The sequence below is a fragment of the Eimeria maxima genome, genomic scaffold (assembly GCF_000499605.1).
Source record: "Eimeria maxima Weybridge genomic scaffold, Emw_scaff269, whole genome shotgun sequence".
Lineage (NCBI taxonomy): Eukaryota > Apicomplexa > Conoidasida > Eucoccidiorida > Eimeriidae > Eimeria > Eimeria maxima.
The window spans coordinates 1-19067 of record NW_013565539.1 but is presented as its reverse complement, the minus strand read 5'-3'; the positions used below and the strand labels follow the sequence as shown (position 1 = coordinate 19067).

General features: G+C 51.2%; 3 protein-coding genes across 3 annotated transcripts; 2 read left to right on the top strand and 1 right to left on the bottom strand.

Annotated features, from left to right (window-relative positions):
- Positions 1 to 619: 619 nt before the first annotated feature.
- EMWEY_00025480 (alpha-glucan water dikinase 1, putative) lies at positions 620 to 9146 on the bottom strand (the record flags this gene model as incomplete). Its single annotated transcript, XM_013481054.1, has 17 exons — positions 620 to 724; positions 901 to 1060; positions 1155 to 1290; positions 1459 to 1549; positions 1796 to 2288; positions 2570 to 2835; positions 2990 to 3187; positions 3407 to 3806; positions 4092 to 4459; positions 4632 to 4844; positions 5181 to 5879; positions 6059 to 6254; positions 6404 to 6712; positions 7025 to 7320; positions 7663 to 8092; positions 8390 to 8764; positions 8914 to 9146. 17 exons carry the CDS (start codon positions 9144 to 9146, stop codon positions 620 to 622), a joined length of 4968 nt encoding a protein of 1655 aa, XP_013336508.1.
- Positions 9147 to 12755: 3609 nt separating this feature from the next.
- On the top strand, positions 12756 to 14725 carry EMWEY_00025470 (hypothetical protein, conserved; the record flags this gene model as incomplete). Its single annotated transcript, XM_013481053.1, has 4 exons — positions 12756 to 12958; positions 13129 to 13993; positions 14246 to 14324; positions 14601 to 14725. 4 exons carry the CDS (start codon positions 12756 to 12758, stop codon positions 14723 to 14725), a joined length of 1272 nt encoding a protein of 423 aa, XP_013336507.1.
- Positions 14726 to 17697: 2972 nt separating this feature from the next.
- Positions 17698 to 18941, top strand: EMWEY_00025460 (Inositol-1,4,5-trisphosphate 5-phosphatase 2, related , related; the record flags this gene model as incomplete). The annotated part of the gene is made up of 1 exon (XM_013481052.1): positions 17698 to 18941. A coding segment is annotated over one exon (1244 nt), but the record flags the coding sequence as incomplete, so codon positions are not given.
- Positions 18942 to 19067: the final 126 nt, after the last annotated feature.

The window sequence follows — 19067 nt, the reverse complement described above, 5'->3', positions numbered from 1 at the left end:
ATTTTGCTTTTTTTTTTGTACTTTTGACCTGCTTTGTTACGCAGGAGAGCCTGCGGACACTAAAACAGCAACAGTACTCTGCGGAGTGTGTCGGTTTTGTGTCTTTTCATTGCGCGGCCACCCTGTCGTGGCTGGGCGGTGCGCTACTTTATAGGAGATGAGCGTTAGCTATTTGCGCAGCTCGGATGTGTCGCCAGTACTTTTAATATATATGGATCTTTCAAGATGCATGCCTGGGAGACAGCTCGGGATAGTGCCACCCAGTAGCTGCGCAACCCTGGATGACAAGGTGACAACGGGAAAAAAGGATTTGGGCATTGGCAGTCTCCCGTGGATGGGATGTCGCATTGGCCGGCAGTTGGGAACGGGATGTTTTGACCAGTCGTCGTCACTCGTCAATGGCACATAGCGCCGAGCTTGTGCAGCTCGCGTGCAATGAAGGGATGTGATGCACTGCTAGAACAGTCATGTTGCATGCGTAGACAAGTGCGCCTAATGACTTGTGCGTACACGATAACTTAACACGCAGATCTTGTGCAGACGCATTTTCACTTGCCGTTGCCGTTGCTTGCGTCATTGTGACTGAATAAAAGCGCGATGTATTACTAGGTGTCAATATCTAGACCTGGGGTCTTGTCTGCACAAGTGCAACGGTGTCGTCACCGATGACAACTCCCTCAATGTCTTGTGGGGCCCCGTAGACTTCTTCCACGAGCCTTCCAACCTGCATCACAGACAATGAAACGAAATTTCCCATAAAAAACAGTTGGTTGCAGAGGACTGCATGCAGTTTACTTCGAAACTGCATGCTGCCCAACATAACTCCATGGGTCATCCTATCTTGGGGATATCCTGACCTGGGTGCACTCGGCGCTCAGGAGTTTAACTATGTTAGCTCACTTTACTTATCTTGGACAGAAGCGCATCTCTATAAAGTCTGTCGCTAACGAGGCGCTGTCTCCAGTAACAGAGAGGCAGCCAAAATGCTCGTTCTGCAGGGATGGACTCAAACAGCCCAGCTCCAGCAAAGCCTTCGAGGTCCTCTCCGTTTGAGTCCGACCTGCACCGGCAGCGAAAAGCCAACAACGGCATGTCGATGCATGAAGGGATTTCTCAATCTCGGTGGCAAAGTTTTCTACTCCTGAGGCACCCACCGGAAAATTAGACACTGCTTGCATGTGAGGGCGACGCTTTTGCTGGGAAAAGCAATAACTCTAGGTTCCCCACTGCGCGTTTGTGTCCATCCTAAAGCACGCCCGGCGTAATTGCCGACAATGACTTCCCCAAGTCCTGCAGCGCAGCCGGTCGGCCAGCCAAAAACGACACAGGTGGTTACTGAATCTCCGCATCGCGGCCAAAGCTCTGCAGGGCTAGACGGGATGGCAAACCGTCAGGCAAAACGTGAGGTTCAATGAAGGTGCGTTGGCTGCTCTCCTTGGCTCTAGACACTTTAGGCACCATTCCATTGACAGGCTACACAGTCCTCAAGTTCTGTCAGCAAGCGCAACAACTCACCTGGCGCGATTTCTCCGTACAACTCATTCTCGTCCTGTGAAAATGGATTCTTCGTATGCAAAACGAATGAATAACGAACTGGGAGGAGTTCCTACACGACAAATAACTTGCTTGAACTGAGCCTTATGTTCACATGACCATTGCGTTGAACACACCAGGAGTGCTCACGGCTAGGGAAATATAATTTAACATCTCATATACCGCTGCAGGAACCGCCTCTATCAAGTGATTATGGGGCAACTAGAAAACAAGGACAGAGATTTGGGCGCCAAACACCTACTTGAACTAGAACAGCCATGTTAAGTTCGCAGTAGTCTCGAGATGCTTTAGTAAGTGAAACCCATGGGCGCAGTCCGAAAAGAGAAGCCCACACTTCAACCAGGGCGCGTGTGCACTTGGAGTCGCCCGCCTCTTTCCAAAGATCCATCAGGTGAGGCCGCAGCCCCAAGTTGGCAATATTACTGATAGCTCCTTGGGCATCGCTGCTTTGAAGAGCTTCTTCGAGAGCCTGGCGAAGGTCTTTGGGGATTGAAACATTTGCAATGGACTTCTGGCATACGTCGAAGATGGCCTCTGCTTCCGAGTTCTTGAGACGAATAGACAAGCGCCGCAAGGCAGCACTAAGAGACCTCAATGTCTCTGCATTCTCAGACGCATGGAGTGTACGCTGCAAACTGCCAAAAGGGAGAGCAACCGAGTAAGGGGTCAGCACATCTTTGGGAAGGCTTGACTTCAGTTTCGCGATATTCAATGACTTTGACCCAACCAAGGACCTAATGGAAGACAAAACAAATGGCAAAAATGCCGCTAGCTAAGCAATTCCCGTTCCCAACTGCTGCCGTTCGTGCACGGCCGATGCAACAACGCCATAAGAAGCATCAATATCTTGCACGGGCTCTCCCCCTTGTGACCACATTCAGAAGCACGGGCGAGTAGCAATCCACCTTCCTGTACTGCAGCAAAAGGCACTACTGAAAACAGCTGAACTGCATAGATAAGCCTCTCACATTCTGCATTGACAAGGCCACGAACACTTGTACGTGTGTCTGCTTACGAAGTGAACTTGTCTAAAGTGATGGCCCATGGAGCATCCGTAGGAGCATCGAGAATCGCCACGTTTTTGTCTGCATGTTTAATAGATTTACGGAGTTCTTCTTCCTCATGCGTTTCCAGGGTCAGCTGAGAAACCTTACGGTCAAAGAGGCTGGAACAGGTCCTCTGTATCAACGAGTCGGGCTTCCCGTTGTGCGCCACCGCCACACTTAGACTGCTGCCATCGCGCATGCACTGGACCTCCACCCACTGCCCAGCCAGCTGTTCCTATATTAGCGCACAACGCAGGAAGGCCAGTGCCGAACACCCTACATGGACAAAGACTCTTTTATAGACTACCCCACTCCCAATTCAGCCCGACACTATTGTCTACACTACGATGTAACCGCATGCGGATTTAAAATCATGTTGTCTGTCTCACGAGTTTGCGACTTTCCGCCTCGTCAAAGCACACAGCCAACAGCACGTGGGCGTTCCGTGCTCGGACAGAGACATGGCTGAGGATATCGGGGGAAACAGCTGCAGAACGGACTAGAACGGCCTGGACACCTTCGGGAATCTCCTCTTCACCGCTCACAGCACTGCAAAACAGGACTGTTGGCGATTCAAATACCTTATCCTGAGTTGTCGCACAGGAAGTGAAGTATTAGAACATTCGGGATGCCCTAACCACTTCTCTGGAAAGAATACACCTACAATCGTCCCATGCGAACTCCTTTAAGTTAAGTCTCTCCAATAGTAGCCAAGATACAGCTTAGCGGCACCGCATCCTCATGAACAGGCAACCATGCAACGAGGGCACGCTAAAGAGATAGGGGAAGCCCTAGTACCAACTTACCTGGATGCCCGAGAGCTCATTAATTGTGACAAATTCACCCCTGACTTTTTCTACTACTGAAATGAGTTGCCAGGCAGGAAGCTTCGCTGCCTTCCTCAGCAGGGGTTCAAGGCGCTTGACTGAAAACGAGATACTCAGTAGGGAAGACCCCCGTAGGATCTCATCTACGAAAACGTCTAGAACCTTTTTGTCGGTTCCTACTTGCGCCCCCAAGTACTGTGCCTTCGGCCCTAGACCCTCCTGCACAGAGTCCACCTGCTTGCCGACAAAACGCGACAAACGATCTAACAAGGCCTTCAATAGTAGAGCTCCTTCCCGGCATTCGTTGTCTGAGCTATCTCCAGAGGCGCATTTAGCTGCGAGTTCTCCAGACAGGTGCTGCCAGTCAGCGCACAAATTCCTGCGATACCGTGGGAACGAAATCAGAAAGTGCATTCGAGACAGTTTCTTGCTTAGACTAGGGGCGTCAGTTAGTACAGTGTCAGTCGGACAGCTTTGTGCAAAATGTGCAGAGTAATATCCAGCGAAATGTGGTGCCAGGCCAGCATCTTCAGGAGAATGGGTAAAACGCTGGTTGAAGGTCCACAGGCTAGGATGTATAGACGGGAAATCCAATGGATACCTTTTAGCAGCGGGAATCCCCGCAGCAGCTTAGCGCTTCATGCCAAAAATTGGAAGTACTCACGTGAGCTCAACATTGAACGGGTCGTGGGCAGAAAGGCACAGTAGGAGTTCTCTAAGGTGCATTGCAAGTTGCTGTACATCGAAGGAAGCCGTGGCTTGGAGCAACAGTCCTTGCTGCTGCTCCAAGACGAAGTCCAGCATCAGAAGTTCCCTCGTTCCGGCAATCTTTGAGTTGTCTGAAGTGTCAAGACCACCGCTCTCATTTAGCTGGAAACAAATGAGCCGACGTGCCTCTGATAAACGGGCAAAACGGTTGTGTAGCTCCCCCGCCCCCATGTTGTCTGTCCGCTGTCCCATCTCCCACACCACTCTTTCTACAATTTGGATGGTGTCCCCGGCGAGGTACCCGCGGGCGTAGTCAAATGCTTTCTGAACGTCCCATGGCAGATCCGCTCACAAGGTACAATTCGCTGCATTGGTTGACACCTTCTGGATGCTGAACTGTAGCGGTTGTGCTGTGTTGCGTTGTGGTGGGCAGTGAGTTTTGTATATGTTGCCATAGCGGACAGAGGTGTTTAAGCAAGGAAAAGATAACACTTACTCGAGCATCCCTTGCATCGTGCACATCCTGGATCACGCTAAGGTATGCTTTGAAGTCATTTACAAGTTCATTTATGTCTGTTTGCACCATATGGGGCTCCATAGTAATCTTCCTCTCGTAGCTGGCGAGCCGTTCCTTTGTGATTCCATGATCATTTAGAACTCGCCAGAATGCTGAATGGTCTCCGCGGCTCTCGAGAAATGCAATTACAGCCTGGAGATGCACAAGACAACTGGTGAAGGCAGCTGGCACTTGAATAAAACCCCAACGAGATATCATCTCGTGGTTACAAGCAGAAGAAGCAAACCCCACATTGAATTAACGCGGTCAAGGACAAGGAGCCTTAAAATAACCCAAGCACTCCAGTGTGTTCTGCAGCCCCTTACGCCCTGCTCACAGGGAAAACTTTTAGAAGACCCGGTGGCTCGGATGTCTCACAGGAAAGCTGCTTCCAGTGGAGAGGCAACAGCAGGTGGGGCTGTGCAAGTACTTCGCATGACTCTGGGTGGTGCCTACCCCATAATGCTACGGAAAGTCACTGTGCCTTACTCTGCAGATGCCGATGTCGTCTGGAGTGGTATTGTTGTGGAGCTTTTGGTGCCACTGTTCATAGAAGGATCCATGTTCAGGTATATGATGCTTGTGCATGATCTCTAGGATTCGGTCTCTGATAGCCTGACCCTGCGAGCCACCTCTACCCATAGTGCTGAGGCACGAGCGAATCAGCGGACGGTGAGTGGGAAAGTTTCGCCAGAGTTTGACAGTGTAGAACGTCAGGGATTCGCATGCGTGGGCCAACTCTCGAGGCTTTGTATTGTAATTCCTTTGCCAATCCAGCAGCCCTAGAAATGCAAAACGGGCCCATGTGTGCATCAGCTCCCAGAAGTCGGTCTCCTCTGCGGCCTCAGTGGCAGCAAGGTCACCGCATGCAAGGAGATTGTGGGCAGACAAGGCTTTCTCCATGCAGGCCCCGAATCCCTCAGGCAACGGCGCCTCGTCCCCCTCCCACTGCCTCTGCAGCCAAGTGCGCGCCAGCTCTGCGGCGCTTTGAGACCGTTTGCAATAGTCCGAAGATGACGAAAGTCTGGCCTCAGATCGCCTCGAAAAGGATTCGTAAAACTCACGCATCAGATTGTATCTATGCATCAATGTCATGTGTTGCCACTCCACCTCGGCCTCCACGATCTTTTCCAGGTATTCGCGGTTCTCCCCCTTACACGGCATATTTTCCACGTCCAGCAAGCGGACCTGCAATACCAGAGACGAACATCGTGTCAAACTCCTGAGCGACGTGAAAAAGGTGGGTAGCAGCACGGCTTTCCGCTGCTACACAAGGCGCCACGTACTCAAGATCCGCTCTCCTCTTCAGTAGGCTTCAAAGCACAGCAGCAAATAAACTGCACCATTTCTTTCAGGGAAGTGCATACTTGAATGTCACGATTGTCAATAGCCTTGTACCATTTGTCGGCATCCCTTTCCCTTAGGCAGCAGGCAAAGCCATCGAAGAGTGGCTCAATTCCGGGATCCCCTTGGAAGTGGGGAGTGGTTTTGACTGCTGGGACGTGTATCTCTAGGTGCTGCAAAAGGCCATCAGGACTATCTTCAAAGGGTGTCTCGCAAGCCCTGCGTCCCAAACAGAGCACACCTGGCTACTTCTGGCCACCCGGAGCTCCTCTAGTACAGGGGAGCCGGTAATTACAGGAACTTGGTGGCTGCTTTGAAGCAGTTACAATGGAGTGCAAGCACGTGATCCGCTACTGCTTTTAGCTTACCGAAGTGGATCCGCCACTACTGTATGGGGAGGCCTGATATCAGGAGGGGGGCAAATCCATTGGTACCTCCCGCCTTTTCCTGTATCACTCCGGGGCCCTCCACCGGCCTCAGCCTCCCGATGGAGTTCCGTTTGTTTTCTTCCCATAATGTCAACCATACCCCACCTCAACATACAAGGGGTTTGCAGACAAGCCGTCAGTGAGATGAGGATGCTTTGCTTAGACGCGTCAGCCTCTGTCTTCACCAGAAGTTCTCCCACGCCATTGGAGAGAGGCACTCGACGCAACGTGAGGGCAGTTTCGGGGTTCCTGCAGTGTCGGCAGCATGCAGCGCAGCATGCAGAGTATATGCCTTTCAAATTGACACTGTCCCAGTTTGCAGGGTACGCTGCACCGCCCTTGAATCCTTCGATTCCCCCCCCTCCCCCCGCCCGGCCGCATGCAGCATATGCCTTTCAAATCGACACTGTCCCAGTTTGCCCCCTAGCCCGCTCCTTATGAAACATCCTAAGGGAACATCAATAGCGCTGTGGACTGAAAACAAGAGAAGATCGCCGTCTATGAAAGCCGTGCGTTCGTATGTCGCGCTTATGCGTGTGGTACTCATCATCTTTGCCTCACTGCTCCTGAGCAAGCTTGTTGAATGCTTGCTGAGCTTTATCCCACTTTTTCTTTCGCTCCTCTACCTTCTTGGCCTCCTCAGCCGCTCGCAACTCTGCAATCTTCCGGTACTTTTCGCGCAGTGCCTCCCAATGAGGATGTGTCGGGAGTTTTACGAAGAAGTCCCCTGTTTGGTCCGCAAACCAACGATCTGCTTTCACCTCTTTCAACACAAACGAAACCCCGCAAGGCACAGCGTCTCCCCTGAAACAGAGAGCCACGCGCTGAAAGCCCACGCTACGCGACGTCTCGCAGAACTAAACGCAAGCAACACACATGAGGGGAAAATGCAGATGACGCACAACTCTACTGGTGTCGTAGGCGCGTCAAACGGCAGCAAAAAATGAATTCAATCTGAACATTTTGTGATGTTCTTTAGTGTTGACTTTCCCCGTGAAACCGCTCACACTGTGTGCATGCATAATCATGCATCAGTGCGAATACTTCATGCACAGTAAAATTACAATACAGAAATTTCTTGCAGCTAACTTTGGCGCTAGCACATGTTCCCACACTTGTGTCTAACCTCCTGAAAACAGATCACCTCACGTCAGCTGGTCCGCATATATGCACGATGAGATATCAGATCCACTTTATACCTCAAATAAGGTTTGTGCTGCCTTGTCGTCTATGGCGTAGTGACCGAACGTCCCGTATAGCGTCTCTAGGTGGCACGCGTCTACTGATGAGTCTTTACTGAAATTTTCCCGTTCTTCAGCATTGCATGCCTTCCCGGAGCTCGCTTTCTTTTCTTCGTTGGTGTTCCGTTTGGACTCCTCCCTTTTGTACTTTTCCAGGTAGTCTTGGCAACGCGGGTGCTGCATCTGATGCCCTTCGCTGTCAACGTGCACCAGCATTTTATTGAGCTCCATGCGTTTCCAGGGGCTTTGTTGGGTTTCCGCTGTTCCCCAGTGAAGCAGAAGAGCTGCTGGCCAATCGCAGAAGAGCTCTAATCCGCAGGATTCTTTGTCCACGAACGTCATGGCCACTAGTTGCATTCCACCGTCATTCACCGCAACTCGCCAGTACCTATGAATTGAAGCACACTGCACTTCGCAAAATTACCATTTTTCTGTAATTGCGGGAAAAGCCTTTGAGACATGCGTTAGGGTGCCAATTGCACGCTATGCCGGGCATTGGACTTGGTGATGCATTTCATTGTTGCTGACATTCTTCGCTATTCCATGTTGATCATTGCAAGCAATCAACACACCTGCAAAGTGTTTAGCCATCTTAATTATTTCAAGTGATTATTTGCCTGGCAAAAACTGCAGGAGACGAGATGGCTACGGACAGCCAGTGGAAAGGTGCTGTTGGTGGACGCACTGAGTGCTGGAGGGTTTGGTTTCTTGCAGAGGCTGTGTCTGTTTGTAGGCATATATGGCTTTAAGAAAGGAGCTTCTCGACAATATCTGTTTGAGTGTTTGCTTTAGAGGAAGCATGAAATTCGTAGATGGCCTTCCTGGGGAAGGCTGCTTGAACCAATCACGCGGGGGGGAGTGCAACACGAACACCATGTAGTCCGGGGCCACATCTTCTGGGAAAGTCAACTCAAGTACTGTTGGCGGGCTGGAACTAGGAGACGGAAAGGGAATATCTGTCGCCGTGTCTGCGACCTTCACGGGCTGACCGCCACAGCACAGCTGCTTCCTCAAGTCGCCGTCAGGAGGCAGCCACTCCCCCGGGTTCTTAGCGACTCCCCTGCAGAGCAGAAGGCAACTTATTTTGGTTTTTAAGCAGACGACTGAGTGTGGATGCATACGCCAGAGCATTGCAATGTGAAGAATGTCGGGATTGTTTGCACACAAGCTAGCTCACCAGACCTCCTACCGACACGCCCCCTCACTTACCAGTGAAGTAGCAGTTCCTTGGTGGATTCGTTTTCTCCAAAAAAGGGCTCCTTGAAAGATAACAGAACCTGTACAGTCTCCTTGCCGAAACTGGTATCTTCAGGGTGGCGTCGGACTGTGCACAGTAGCGTCCGGCCGCCGTCAACGGGAAGCTCAAGGAGAAATGCATTCGCCTTTGCGTCTTCTAAAAAAGGCAAGGGCTCCTGTTGCCCCTCCTGTCCTTCTTTCGCCATTTCTACCTATTCAGATCGTCGGTGTGCGCATGCTGGGTAGATGACAAAAAGAGATGATGTTGCCAAGGCTTCTCCACCACTTATGGAGCTTCCACCTTCTACAAGGACCTGTTAGAGAAAGAAGAATGCTCCTGGAACGAAGAAGCCCACTGGAACGTGGCTGTATAGCGGTGTGAACCCCACACGCCTACTTCTCTCACCTTCCGTCGCTGCGGCTCAACTTCCCGGTGGACATGAAGATATATCGGAGCTTCAACAGGTTCGGAACCTCTGAATGAGGTAGATAATGAAGTATAAAGAGGATAATAAGCCTTAGCAGTGCCTTTGACTGCCTCACCACATCCACCGTGTAACCGCCGCCAACAGCTGGGAGGCGAGCAGAGCGGGTGAAAGGAAACCTGCGTCAGTTTTTCAGCCTACGTAACTAGCTGACTTGGGCAGTCAGTTTATTGTGGTCACCGGAAGTTACTTTCAGTTTTGAAAGAAGGAATGACAGGAGTACTGGTAAATCCCCTCTCTCGCTCTCCTCCTATTCGTTCTGCTACACACAAGGAGCAGCCGACATTGCTTCAACAGGCCGGAAGCTGCTCCTGAGTGTTTCTCGCCTTGAAGTGACCGCAAAAGCCTTCTAACATACATTTTACACCTCTTCCATTTAAATATAATTGGTGATTATGCTAATATTACCCCGATTTTCATTGTGCTCCATGTCGAATGCTGGGTGTAGGAATTCGCAGCTGAGACGGTTTCGACTGCTCTGCTGTGACGCCTTCGTGAAATAAGAAGCGCCACCAGTAAATTGCTCATGTGAAGAAGGGAGGAAATATCTTTCACGTTTGTTTTGTCCAACACGGCTCATCAAGCGCGTTTCGAGCCTGAGATTCTAGTCCCAGAGCAATATTTCTTCCGGTTGTACCCTTAAGTGGTCTGACTCGCTCTCCCATAGTGGAGTGCTTCCTACCTACTGCCGCAATGATTCAGAAATATCTTCACCTTATACTGCAGCAAACAGTGGGAAGCAAAATATGGTGGACAGTGACGAATCGTAGCCTTAGTTCGCTCTCAGCTTCAAAGGTGCAAGGGCGCATGCCAGAAAAATTACTTTCCCACAGTCTTCGTTCAGAACATTTGATTACGCCCGTGCAACGGCAAAGAAAACAACAGTGGACAGTCGGTACGTTTCCTTTGGTCCCAAGGGGGATAAATGGCAAGATGGGAGCTCCTCGTCGTTTGGTTTGCCTCAGAACACTTTCTTTAACTGCGAATAATTTTGCTCTTCAGTGAGATTTAAGTGGATCAAGGCCCCCCAAAACCTCTGTCTTCGTAAAGAATTGGGCCTCGGTCCGTGGGGTGCCGTCATGGGGCCGCGGTTTTCCAACCAGCTGGGTCTTCCACAGCATGAATAGGATTATATGGTCGTAAATCGATCCAACCGGGAGGTCGCGACTGTTCTTGGTCCTTATCCTATCCTGGTCTGTAAAGCACTGGCAATCTCTGCCCAAATATCCGCAGGCTCCATTTGGTTTAATCCCAGAGCTTATTCTGTGCTTCTCAGTTAGCGCGCTAGAAGTGCTAATGAACAATCCTTGGTGAATAAACACTCGATTAGCTCGGCTAGTCTGCTACAAATAGCTGATACGGAGTTTCCGGGTTCAACACAACGTTCGTGTACAATTCGATTTTCAATGCATATGCTTGATTAATTTCCTATTATTTCCAATGCTTTTTCTTGCCAACTTGCCAATAGATATAATCCGGAGCGCATCGCTGAAGGCCTATTTAGTCGTGGTCTTCTATGGGGGAATGCAACTCTTTTGCTCTTGGTGTTGCCCCTATGCCCATGCCTTCTCATTCTCGTCCAAGTGCACCAATACCTTCTGTTGCGTCTGAAGGAAGAATATGCACTTCCACGGAAGCGAGTTTACCCACTGACCTTACATCATGACACCTCTCATCCTTCAAAGGGCAGTGGAAGCGAATACACTCTTCAGAAATCGTTGGAGCTGTCAAGATATTCTTAGGTAGATGCAACGGGCCTATTGTACCTTTGCCAACGCGACGAGGCGCCACGTAGTTGGTTGATTCCACATGAAAGGGCAGCTTTTGAGAAAGATCCCACCGTTTGAGCGAACAAGGGGAGTTAGCCGGTTCGTAAAGCTTCCGGAGAAATATCAAACTATTGCCTGCCTCGACATTACTCTGCACACCGCCATCACTACTAACCGGTGAAATGCACTAAGCTGCCTAGATATGTGGAGAGGGGATCGCTGCTCCCCCCCGTATGAGGGGAGGCCATCTGTGTGTGGGGAATCCCTTCACGGGGTAATCGACAGTACTGCAGCTCATGACAGTCGTCCTCAAAGCTCCATGACTGTTGTTACAGAACTCAGATACTCGTCTCTTCTGTCTACGATGTGTGAGCACACCACTTTAAAGGCCTAGCAATGCTCCCGAAAAAGTGGCTGATTCTGTTGTGTTTAAGGTGCGATACACCGTGATTTTCACTTCTGCTGCATTGGAACCTCGTAAGCAAGGGGAACTAAGCCACATTTGATGCTTGCACCAGCACCATAGGAAATTTGTCAATCCTCCCCTGGACAGCAATAGTCAGCCTGCAGACAGGTAGAAGCCTATAGCACCAAGAAGGCCTCCAACGCTCCCGCCACCCAAGGCACGTGAACTGCTGTTCCCATAACGCCTGTAGTCTGGGGAGGGAGACCATTTGCTCCTAAGGAACTCTCTTCTCCAGAATTTTAGCTGCATTTCAGCTCACAGGTGTCCTCAGGTAAGGTCTACGACCCGCGCTACACGTAGGGATTTACTGTCGCAACGCACGACGGTTCTACGCTACGGGGACAAATAGAGCTCCGGCCCCTAGCTTAAGATCGGCAAAAAAGTCCAACTATTTTCAACAAAGCTACAAGCTTTTGTTTAGATGCTCCTTAGCGCAAAACTATTTGCAATGGACTTCACACGAAACCGCGACCATCGTGCACGAGGAACCTGAGGGGCACTCTTTACCTCCTATAGTTACTCACCCTTTCTAGAGATACAAAAATATAAGTGTATAAAAATATAAATGCACGGAGGATACTAAGCGTACTCGTCGGCTCATCAACCGAAGTTGGCGTGCCTACAACGTTTCCGCTCACCTAGGAACCGAATCACCCAGCCCCAAACTCTGCCAACGGCACCTTGCTAGCATGGATGTCAGAGTATATCCTTCAAGTTAAAACGATGAAATCCAGATCCCATCTTTTCATTAACCGACGGTTTCCACGCTGAAATGCATGAATGCAAGTAACGGCGCCACCAGCACAGCAGCCGCGGTTAGTATAGAGCCCCACGGTTTCCTCAGTTCATCAGTTCAAGTTTGTCTTAACGCCGTTTTCGTGAAGGAAAATAGAACGAAAATTAGAGTATGTGAGCATTCTGGATGCGCCTTGCAAGTGTCGGGTGCACGAATAAATCCTGAGAAGGGCCTGTGTGTGTCCGCAGACTGACCGAAGGTGAACAACGCAAGTGATCCTCTAGCTATTCTATATTTGAGCTGCTTTGTATCAGAATTTCATGGTCTGTTGTTCCTGTTGATTCCTCTTCGTGGTGGAGATGGCGGGGCCCCCTTTGGGGGCCCCCGCAGGCGAAAGCGGTGTTGTGCCACAGGCAACAACACCGCCACCTGCTGCAGCACTTGCTTCAGAAGCTGATTCAGATGCAGTGACTGCCTTCTTCTGCAAGTCGGCTCCTCCTATGCCAGATCCTTGGCGTCCTCCTAATGCGTGCGACGACCTCATTGGTTTGCATCCAGAAAGGTATGTGCTCATAAACCTCTGTGCATTTTCTCTTTTATTTCGTGTGATCCCTTGATTTGTTTGCAAGTTCCATCAGCTTTTGCTAACATTCACGGCGATTACTAGACTTGCGCACTGACCGTCTGCTAAAAGACTTGCTTTTTGTCTGTTTGCTGTGCGTTGCGTTATAGAGTAGCGTTTATCACACAACAAGAGCAGCACTTCGCTGCTAGGCTGCGTTTGGCTGCGCTACGGCCAAAGGGTATTTACGGGCCCGGTCTGTTGTCAAACACGCTGCCGCACCAGACAAAGTTCTTCTGTTTACATCAGCCGCTGCCGCCTCTGCCTATACCTGAAGCACATCGCTACCACAACTTCACCTTGGTGGACTTGCTAGACCACGAAACCCCAGAACCTAAACCGGGGGGGGTTGCAAATGAAGAACTTTCTTTATTTGCCTCTCCAGCGGCAACGAATGCTGCAAAACAGACAACTGGCACCAGCAGTAGCAGCAGCACCAGCACGGACAAGAGCATCAAGACTACAGCAGCTACTGTTGCAGCCTTTCTACTCTCTGCTGCTCCTACAGCAGCTTTGGGGGAGCATGCGTTTCGTAAGGTGCCTATGCAGCATCAGCAGCAGCCGCGCCCCGAACAGCAAGCTGCAGCGACGAGTAGTACTTTGCTCCGCTCCTTTTCTTCTCAAGGCTTCCGGCAGCAGCAGCTGCAGTACCATCACAGCAGCAGCAGCAGTGCCATAGGCGCAGCGTCGTCAGTCTCCAGCAGGAAGGGCAGAGCTGACAGCTACGTGAGCAGCAGCTCGCAGCGGCTACAGCAAAAGCATTACCTGCAACAGCAGCAGCAGCCGATGCACATGCAGCAGCAGCAACAGCCTCAGCAGCAGTACATGCAACAGCAGCAGCACTATATGCAGCCGCAACAGCAGTACATTCAGCCGCAGCAGCAGTATGTGCAGCCGCAGCAGCAATACATGCAGCCGCAGCAACAGTACATGCAACCGCAGCAGCAGCACCAGCAATGGAATACAGTCTCTGAAGTGAGGCAGGAGAAGAAACGAAAGCCCAAACGAAGAAAACTAGAAGATTGGTAGTGGGCCGCCGCTGTCGGCTCTAGCAGGTTCGGGACGACTTGCTGCTGCTGCGCAGCAACAGCAGCAGCAGCGACTGCTGCTGGGGTTGCTGTTTGTGAAGCAACTGCGTTTCTTAACGCAAACAGAACGCTTAAACTAAAACCCTATGCCTGCTTGGTTAGGGCTGGTTTTATTCCTTATGTTACGAGAGGCTGAGAGCCTGCTTTTGTGCTTATACCCCTAGCTGCGGTGCAGCAGCAGCAGCTGCAGCTGTTGCAGCTCAAGAATTGCTTCAAGAGTAGGCTTGTAAACGCACACGGCATGCCCTCAGTATCTGCCCATTCGTAGCTCATTTAGAGGCCACTGCATGGTCAATAGAAGCTAAATGACGAAGACGCGGGTTCTGTGCACGCATATTATAAATAACAGGTAGTAAAAGGTATATCAGGTGTATCCGGCGACAGCAAATGTTGCAGCAACAGCAGCAACAACAGGGAGACGAGCAACATATCAGCAGTTGCTGCTGCAGCTGCTGCTGCAGCTTGCTGCTGCAGTATCCTATGTGCTGCCTCAGTATGCTTTCTTGTGCAAGCCCTCAAGGAGGGGAAGAGGCAGGAAACGACAAAACAACAGCAGCAACAGCAACAACAACAGCAGCAGCAGCAGGAACAACAGCAGGAACAGCAGCAGCAGAGCTGATAGCCGGCCCTATGGGAGGAACACAGCTGATTAGAACCAGCCACCCTAAAGCTTAAACCCTAAACCCTAAACCCCGTTATAGGGGTGCCGGAGGCAGCAGCAACAGGCACCAGCAACGTGAAGCAGCGGCAGCAATGCATGCTGCTTGCGCTCATTACTGTGGTACGTGTTTTCAACATTATTTTCAAGATGGAGACAACACCAACAGAGGGGCCATACACCTCTACTCGCCAACCTTCTGGCTCGACAAGTGATCCAGAATATGTGGCCGCGGGGACAGATGAATAGGCTTTAACTGGGGCGAGAAAAAATGGCATCTTTCCAGTAAGTTGAGGAGACACGCCACAGGGGAATGAGCAAGCTGTGCATTATATGTGAACTGATCGTCCGTTGTTTACTTTCAAGGGTGCTTGGGGGATACTTGCTGCGTTCGCTGCTTGCGGCGAACTGGAGGAAGAGCTTGCGCACAGCCTGGAAACAAGTAACTCCCCATTAGGAAGCCTGGGAGGTGCCAACACTGGAACAGTTTAGAAGGTCTCTGCCTCGTTCATTGCAGTTGGGGAAGGAAATCCCTGGTGTAACTGTGCAAAGGAGGGGGGAATTTGCACAACCGCTTCCCCAGGCCAAAGGCCGAAGAGGCGGGAACACCCTTGCGACGCACTTATCTAGAGGCACATCGGAGGTTCTCGTTGGAATGGATGTTACCCTCACCAACAAGCAAGCCATGGGCTCTACCGAGGTGGATGAGACCCCTCGCAAGTTTACGGTTTCCAAGTTCCCCTGTGAGGGGGGAAGGTCAGTGGCAGTGGGGGTGAAGGAAGGTGATACAGACAAGACGTACGCCATGAAGCTGTCCGCGCTTTCTGCGGCGCCCACTACACAGAATCACGTCGCACGCAACCTCATGGGACATGAGGTCCTCACCCAAGTGAATGCTCCTATGCTTCAGGCGGCCTGTAGTACTAAGCCGAGCGAGGCGAGGGAAGCTTGGGGGCTGGCGATGACCTCGAGCATAAGAATAGTTCAGGGAGTCTCTTCCGTAATGGAATGCTCCTCCAGGTACCTTCTGGGTGGAGTTAATGCAGCGGTTTTCTGGGACAAGACCAGGACCTTTCATCCCCTAAAACCAGTTGGGAGTCGAATATATAAGCGTAGGAAAGAGACTGCCACTGGAGGTCTTGCACCTGAAGCGTGCAAGTTTCAGCAATCACGACCTGAGACTCGAGAATTTGTTGGTACGGGAAGATGGCTCATTTTCCATGGGAGACTTCGGCGCAGTTACGCTCGCATGGGACAGCCTTCAGGTAGGCTAACCGGCGTCATAGTTGGGTTCGCAGAGGGGTTGGCTGTGGCAGCCAACGAAGGAGCTCCAGGTGATCTCCGTTCCGTGGTGGACGAAAAGTCATACATGTGGAGTTTGCGTTTGTGCCTTTATCGTAGTTTTCCAGATGTAAAACTTCCGTATGGCCTCAATGGCACAGCCAGCCCAGCTACAACATTTAAAGCTCTAGCGGAGCGGAAAGTTAACCCCAGCACTTCCAGGGGAGACTACACAAGAAGGCGTGCCACTGAGGTGGCAAGATTTACCTTTTGAAGGTGGAAAGGAGAGATAGAATGGACGCTTACGCTTTCAGCCAGTTGCGCCGATATTGTCTACTAAGGAGTGTGTTGACACGGACACTCGCACAGTAAGCACCCTGCAGTGCTAAAAGAGGAAAGCGCGTCACCAGGGCCCCCTAGGAGAAGGGTAATTCTGTAGTGTATGGTGAGTGGTATTTCAGCTGATAACTAGTCTTCTGTTTGTCTGTCAGATTGCATGCGGACGGCTAGAAGATCCCCTTTCGTGCGGTGAGAAGAAGGGGAAATACAGGGTATCCTAGGGGCTCTAAGGCTCCGTATTTAATGTGTTGGATAGTTAACTCGTCTGTCTCGAGTTGTCTCGGGTCCCTGTGGCAGGCAGAGCATCGGCTGCCTGAGCCGTATACGGTTTCCTGTTGCTACTTTAGTTGTAGAGAGGTGCAAAGGAGCATTAGCTGCAGAGGGAGAGGTAGAAGAATACGAAAACAAACGAAGTGGCTGTATGCAGCAAAGGCCGAGAGCGAGAAATGGAGAGAGCAGAGCTAGCTGCTGCAGCATTCCCCCTCCAAATCTGTTGTTTGCTGCATGAAATAATAAACAAATTCAAAGATTGAACTAGATTATTCACGCAATTCAAGTTTAAGCATCTGCACGCCTCACCTCCTGAGACCATCGATGCAGCACTGGTCGCACGGGCTGCCACAGACAGCTGACGCCGCGTCTCTCCGCATGGGCTTTTTCTCGTCCTATTTGCATTTATTTGTTCTTTCCCCCTGTTTTTTAACTGTTAAAAAGGTTATTGAAACAGCTGTTCAACCCTAAAACGCCCCCTGTGACCAGCCCTCCTCGTGCGCCGAGCGCGGCTCGGGGCGCAGGAGGACCAGCAGCTGCAGCTGCAGCCGCAGCCGCAGCAGCAGCAGCAGCAGCACCGCAGAGCGGGCGACAGGAACAGCGATAAAAATAAAAACGGCAGGGAACGCAGCAGCAGTCAGCTCAATGTAAAGCCATCGATCTCCTACAGCGCTGCGACTCCCTGCTATCTCTCCGCTCCGGCCTCCTGCACCACGTACTCCGGCCATTGTAGGATGACAGGCCTACCCTCCACATCTCCGTCTGTGGTTTAGGGTTTAGGGTTTAGGGTTTAGGCGCTGAGCCAAAGTCAAATGCAACGCCTGCAGCTCACCAACGCGTGCGCTGTATGTATGTACACCTGAACTCTCTTCTCGTCACCGCCGGTCCTTTGGCCCCTTCTCCAAAGCGAGAAGGGGCCCTTGAATTCTTTCCCCTGTTCAGCAAGGGTAGTTTTCTGGTGCAGCAGCAGCTTCTGTCGCTGTCGCTGTTGTTGCACGCATGCACTGCGACCAGCCAAGTAGTAACTGCCTGTTGCTGCCACCATGTCGACATACACCCCACACTCAGAGATGCACGCCGCAGACAGAGGCTACCTTTTGACCTCTGTCGTTTCTGACATTCGTTCTACTTCCTCCCTCACCGACATTAGCAACACCTGCAGCAGGAGCAGCAGCAGGGACAGTAGCAGGAGCAGCTGCAATAACAGCTGCACGAGCAGGTCCTTGGCTGACACAGAGGAGGTAAGCAGGGACCTGTTGCTGCAGGGAGCAGCAATTCAAGCTTATGAGTCCCCCATTCATTTGATGCCGCTTGGGAAGGAGGAGGAGGTTGCTCATCGCTGCTGCACTCTAGACGACCTGCAGATCCGGCAGCACTGCACCGAACAGGAGCAGGAGCAGGAGCTTGGGGATCTTCTGGTGGGCGAGGCGATAGAAGAGTTGGAGGGGAAGCTGCCAGTAAGCAGCGACACGGAAATGGAGACTTGCTCTGGCTCACCTGTCGAGGAGCTTCCGTACCATCATCATCATCAGCATCAGGATCATCATCATCATTACCATCATCTTCAGCAGCAGCAGCAGGAACAGCAACAGGAGCAGCAGCAGCAACAACAACAGCAGCAGGAGCAGGAGCAGCAGCAGGAGCAGCAGCAGAAGAAGGTTCTGTTGGATAACAATCTGTTAGATAACAATAAAGATTGCTCCTACCCCATAGACGAGTCTACTAGGGTGTCTGTGTTGCCTCTGTTTACTGTTGTTAACAAGACGGAGGCTTCTGGGGGCCCTCCGACTCCGAGCTTCGAGTGGAAGTATGAGAAGCTGCAGCAGAAGCTGCAGCAGCATCAGCAGCAGCAGCACCATCATGAACAGCAGCAAGAGCAGCAGCAGCAGATGCAGGACGAAGAAGAGGGCGGCGACCTTGCTTTAAGATGGGAGTGCCGTGTTGTTACCCCTTGCGTTGGCTTAGGGGTCGACTGCTTCTCTGCAGAAGGATGTGGGGTTGTTGTTTGTGGGTCTCCTTATTCTTTATTTAACAATTGTTGCAACGTCGAGCTCCCTACCCCCTTTGTTATCCGCAGCGGCAGCAGCAGCAGCAGGGACAGTCTCATCACCCCTCCAACTGACTCCTCAGGCAGGGGGGGCCTAGGTGCTGCTTCTGCAGGAGACCGCAAGGCTCTCACTCATGTTGGCCACATAGAAGAAGAAATACTCTTAGATGCAGACGATAAACAAGCAGCTGCACATACCCTTGGATGGGGTAAACCCATTAAACTCTTCGTAGGAACTTGGTAAGCATACGCCTTTACTGTAGTTTTGCTTGCACAGATAGACAGGTAATATATGTTCATATACAAACATATTAATGTTGATCGCTGTCTCTCTCTCTCTCTCTCTCTCTCTCTCTAGATCGGAAC